The sequence below is a fragment of the Austrofundulus limnaeus genome, unplaced genomic scaffold (genome assembly GCF_001266775.1).
Source record: "Austrofundulus limnaeus strain Quisiro unplaced genomic scaffold, Austrofundulus_limnaeus-1.0 Scaffold186, whole genome shotgun sequence".
Taxonomy (NCBI): domain Eukaryota; kingdom Metazoa; phylum Chordata; class Actinopteri; order Cyprinodontiformes; family Rivulidae; genus Austrofundulus; species Austrofundulus limnaeus.
The window spans coordinates 966,057-972,002 of NW_013952588.1; the positions used below are offsets into that span (position 1 = coordinate 966,057).

General features: G+C 37.0%; 1 protein-coding gene across 1 annotated transcript in view; it reads left to right on the forward strand.

The window, feature by feature from the left end:
* The window catches only part of gfra2b (GDNF family receptor alpha 2b), a gene marked incomplete at its 5' end in the record, with an annotated part of 189,730 nt that extends 185,480 nt beyond the window's left edge, over nt 1-4,250 (forward strand). Inside the window, 2 exon segments of the mRNA XM_014018220.1 lie at nt 875-922; nt 2,673-4,250. Coding sequence (XP_013873674.1) covers nt 875-922; nt 2,673-2,816 — 192 coding nt within the window.
* Between the last annotated feature and the right edge of the window lie 1,696 nt (nt 4,251-5,946).

The window sequence follows — 5,946 nt, forward strand, 5'->3', positions numbered from 1 at the left end:
GCTGCAATTTACAAGAGGGTGTGCGTGTGTGTGTGTGAAGTCATAAGCATGCATCTTTTTCATCATTACTGCTGCATTACAGTGATAGAAAAGACTTATTTTTTAACAGTTTCCTGTCATTTAACAATGCAAATTTGAATGTTCACAATGAAATCCACATTTCTAGCTATCAGGTAAATTAATAACATAAAAAAAAACAAAAGTTACTTTTTATACTTATTACATATTTATTTCTGTATGTGTTTGTGTGGTCCAGTCTCATTTTCCAGCTGTTTTTTTTTTTTTGTATAAAATGTTATTAGAAGAACCTGAAAAATGTTCTATCTATAAACAAGATGTAGAAATTGCTACGAAGTAGGTTTACATTTAACTTAGAAACTTTGAAACAGGCCTTCAGATGAGGTAGTGTTCACAATCACCATCTCTCAGTAAGCCTCCTGAAGCCTGGCCAATTAGAATGCAGCTGGCATTAAGGAAAGAAAATGGTAAAGGACCAGGAGATTTAATAGTGTGTTTCAGAAAGAGGCCTAATTAAGATGCTGAATAACAAGCGTAGTAACATAATGGTGTTCTGTAATGTGTATCATGCGAGTTTAAAATGATGGAATCACAGTTCAATATAGAACAAGAAACAAACACAAAAGACTTAAACAGTCACTTTAAGTTGTTATTTTTTTCTTTTGAATGTTACTTCTTATCTTTGGTAGACAACTCTTTGGAAATATTCCCTCTGATTATTTTATCAGTTCTTGTTTACATGTGCAAAGAGTACTTTTCTTTTGAGCTAGTAGCTCAGATGGGAATAGCTGTTATCTGGTACTCATTACAATAGAATAATGAGTTGTGTGTCTCACAATGAGTTGGTGTTTTTCAGGACGGCGGTCAGAAGTGCATCCCCTCTGAAGACTTTGAGTGCGAGGAGGTGAGTATCTCTAATTATGAGCATCTTAATGCTTTAGAATTCATTGGTGGATCCAACAAGCTTCATATATTATGCATATTTATGAATCTGTCGTTCACACACAGACTCTCTGGTGGCCAGGTTCAGGTACACTGTCAACTCAAACAACACAAGAGAATGCACTTTGAGGAACATAAAACATTTATCTAAGAACAACTGTCATCATGCCCTTTTTTCTGTAAAAGATCTTTATCGTGCAGTTTGGTTCAATTCAAAGTACGTCAAAAGATTTGAAACTTGGAATTTAAAAATTTTCACTGTTTCCTATAGTGCTACAAAATCAAAAGTTTTTAAATGGATCTTTTGTGAGTTTTCAAGCTGCTGCTCTGGAAAAGTTGTTCTCCACTACATATGGACAGTGACATCAGTGAAATCTAGCCCTCAATGCAGACACAGATTTATAATGCACGACTTGTCTGTCTCATTATAATAATGTAGCCTACAGTTTGTGCATGTGGACATACATAAAACATATCTTTATGTGTAAAGCTGTTGTTTCTTTTCAACTCAACAAACAAAAGGACTTATTGCATGGACAATATTTTGCATCCAACATTTTTAGATATTTCAACAAAACTTAGGTTAGTAAAACTAAACTGATGAAACTGCATCTGTTTCTCACTATAACAGTCAAAATCTGGTGTTTGTGATGACATTAGATGCAATGGGTTGCAAAATGCGATGCATGCAAAGGCATTCACACCCATTTCCTTTGAAGCCCAGATCATTACCTCCAGAAACGAAATTATTAGTTAAATAATCTACGTAAAATAACAATTAAAGAATTGTCTAAAATAATAATAATATATCTAAGTGTCAGGTGACCTCGTTGTTTATACACCTGATAACTCCCTGTGCAACAATTCTAAGTACTAAAGGCTGCCAAGCAAGGGACAGCAAGAAGACCAAGAACTTTCCACACGTTTTGGCTGATGGAACACCAAACATACGGTCATGCTTTGGCTTAAAAAATAACTACGGGTATCGAGAGAACTGACCATAGCCTATACTGAGCTCAGTGACATTTTGAGGCTGTTACGTACAAACAATAAATTGATTGTAAAAGCTTAAGGAGACATGACTGGAAAAAGGCTGCATAGTGTGCTGTGTACCGTTACACTATGGTGACATGAGAATCACTCTGTCCTACATCAGCCATGTTCATGTACATACAAGGTCCACAATACTGTCAATTAATACAAAAAAAATGTTCCCAATTACTATAGCTTCCATTTATTTCTTACTGATGTCTTAAGAGATTTTACTGGAGCACAGTATAAAGGTCGTGACAATGTTTTTGGTCTGAATGGTTTACTTTATTGTAGACTAGACTAAAATGTCAGCATCAAAAATCAATAAAAAGACCTCCCAAATATAAAAATTACAAATTATTTCTCTTTTTGTGAAAGTGTTTTGAAAAAAAAGGAAAAGAAATCTGAATAACTTTTGTTTTTCTGCCCCTATATATTTTTTTAATCTGGCAGATCTGTCAGCAGCCCCATAAAGCTGTGTTGCATGCTTCTTTGGCTCTGCAACATCCAAACCAAGCAAATAAATCAAGCAATAACTGAAACGCCTCACCTAAACCGTTTATGATGCATCAGTGCAGCGACGGATTAGTTGCTCAAATGACTTGGAAGTAGCCAACCTGCACAGTGATTTTTTTTTTCCTGGCTAACATTTGTGCTTCTTCCTTTCTGTTTCTGCTCAGACTTTGTTGGCCCAGGGTTCAATAGACTCTCAGGACTCTGCAGGACCCAAAAGCGGCAGCCGACAATCAGCTCCATTCCTCCGCCACATCTACGTGACTGTGTGTGTGTTCGTTTTGCCAGCACTTCTACACTACATCTCATAAATGTGAACTCACACTCTCGCATAATCTGCATACATTACACAGACACTCATACACACACTCATAAATGTCAACCAACAGACATCTAAGCATCGATGATGGTCTTTTTGAGGAAGGATTCTGGAGGCCGCTCAGATTAGTCATCTCTGCATCACACAAACACGCACACACACACACACACAAGCCATGAAGGGGAGGTTGGAAGGAGTTGGACTGTGCCGTGCTGTGTGTGACTGAGGGGCAAAATATAAAAGACAAACACAGAGACTCTCGGGACTGTGGATCACAGTGACTCCATTTTCAGTGCTCCGTGTCTGCAGGGTTTGTGTGCTTTCTGTGCAGCCCAGTTCGGACTCCTCTGGATCTCAGACAGGAGGCGAGCGTGTTGTTGCAAACACACACAATCGAACAAGGAGCCTTAGAGTTGGCAGCATGAGGAAGGGTGAAAGAAACGACAGGACTGGACAGCTGGGACAGAGCCTTCTGCGGTGTTTGTCAGCTCAATTTATCACTCCCCTGGACCTCTCTAGTGGCAAGAAATCTATACAACAAACATACGACACACATACACATTCTGTCACTTTCCCCTTAGACCTCGTTAACGGGCAAACAGGGTTCCCACATAGATGCCAACGCTCATGCTGTACACTGGTGTGCTTCTTGTGGGTCTTTATCTTCATTTTGTCATCAACATTCTGTACAAATTTCATTCAATGTGGTTTATGAACTGTAAAAAGTCCAGTGGAAGAGTGTATATTTCGCATACGTGTATAGTTGTGTGTGTGGACGTGTGTGTGTGGCTGAGTTTGGGAGAATGTTCATGGAGGCAAACAAAGGAAGGAATGACTTGAACTTGAACCAACTGATGCACATTTTACATTTTGCTGGTTAAAAATTCTGAACAGAAGAATGATGTCACGGCTGTAGTTCTTAGTAGGAAACAGAGTTGTGTCTCTGGTCTGTGGTCAGCATGATGCACTGTGATGATTCAACACACTGGCACACATCTGATACAGTGAACATCAAAAAGCCCTAAAATGATTTGCGCCTTGACTTTTTTTAACAACATGATTTGATGCAGTACTATATGGCAAAGCAAAATATTGACTATTATGTAATTTCAAAAGCCTAAATGTTGATTAAAATATTAGAAAAATTGAGATTTCTCCTAAGCCAATCACATTGTTTCAGAGAGCCAATCAAAGCTTCTTTTTTCATTGATTGATATCAAAATCGCACGTATTCTCAGCTCCCAGTTAGATGCAGTTTATGGTATAAGTTGAGTCAGCTGCGCTGCAAAACCCGACAGCAGGAATAATAAAACATTCGGCATGTATAGGTTTAAAAATGACAGGCCCCTGAGCACCATTTTTTAAAATTGTTTATTCATTTCATTTGAAACCAAAAAAATTATACACATTAAAAACAAAAGATATACACAACATATATACACAACAAAAAGATACAAATCAAACTGAAATGAAAGGAGGCAGAAAGAAGAACAAAATCTTATAATATATGCCCCTTTTTTCTATAATTAATTTAAAGCAATAATAATTAGGAAAAGAAAAAAAAAGAAAAAAAAAACAAAAACTTCAATTCATTTGCCATTTGAAGTTTTCTCTGAAAGATTTGCTGACAGACCTCATGGCTGGTTTCAAATATTCTACACGGAAACCACATTTGCTTTAAAAAGTTTCTGCTCCATTACTATTTAAAGAGACAGCAACAAAACGAGTGGATCTGCGACACACCTCAGAAAAAGAGTGAAGTAGGGGCTGGTAAAGTTAAAATAAGGAGTAATTCAGATCATAGCATTGCAGTATCTCTTTATACAGAGTTCAACTGAATGATTTAAATGGGAGAAAGAAGGATTTAAAAGCATGACATGTCTCCTTTAATAATCAGGCTAGATATTAACAAAAATCAGTCAAACACAACTTGATCACTTGTACTGTTTCCTCTCCTATCCTAACCTGCTGCTGGGTTGCCAGTAAACACTGAAGCTCAGGGCAGAACAGTAGCTGAGCTAAAATAGTAGGTATAACTTTAAAAAAATGTATGTCAGTGTGGTGTCATGGTCTGTGTTTTTTTTTTTGCTTTAATTTTCTAGGGTTTCTCTGTTCCCCTGTGTATCTCTTCCCTGCTGTCTTGCCTCTAGCCCCGCCCATGCTCACCTGTTTCCTCTTGTGTCTCCCCAGGTGTTTCCCATTGTCTCCTAATTTGTTTGCTTTATATTCTGAGTCTTGTCATCAGTGTTTCGTCTGTTTATTGTGCTGCATCCCCTAAGCCTGTGTGGTTGTCCTCATTTTCTCCTGAGTTTGTTGTAAGTTTTGCTGCCATGACAGCCCTCTTTTTGTTCCTTAAATAAACTTTTTGTTACATTCTGAATTTTTGCCTGCACCCTAGATTTTTCCACCTGCCTTCCTCACATGTAGAATATCTTTGTTCAATTTAGCCAATGCAACTTTGTTTGTTTTTTAAAAGAACACTTTCCACATCTGGATTTTTAGTTCTGACAACAACGCACAAGCGGCCGTCGTTTGTTAGTAGTGTTAACATATTAACCAAAAACATGTACAATAGGCTGCTTTCAGGGCCAGACCTCCCTTGCAAAAGAGATTTGTGATCATGTGCCCGATTAAATAAGTTAATAAATAAATAAAAATGAATACATGGCATATCTGGAGTTATAAATACTTCAATCTCGGATCATTCACTTATTTATGTCATTAGAAAAAACCTTAAGAAACCTACATACAGGTCATGTGCATAATTTCATTAAAAGGATTCCAAAATCAAAGTTACCCATGTTTCATGCTGAGATTGAGAATACTAACTGGAATGAGGGTATTTCTCTGTCAAATACAAATCACATTTTGTCAAATTTTTATGATAAGTTGGAGACAATACAGGAAAAATACTGTATATTTCAACTTGTAAAGTTCCAGTCCGGAAAAATAAAATTCCTTGGTTGAATGCCTCTATAATACATCTCCTAAAGTTGAAAGCTTTTTTTCAATGAAAACTTACAGAATATCAAAAACTTCTGAAAATCGGTCTCGTTTAAACAGTTACCGAAATAAATGTGTTGCTGAATTACGCAAAGCCAAACAACAATATTTTAAAAATC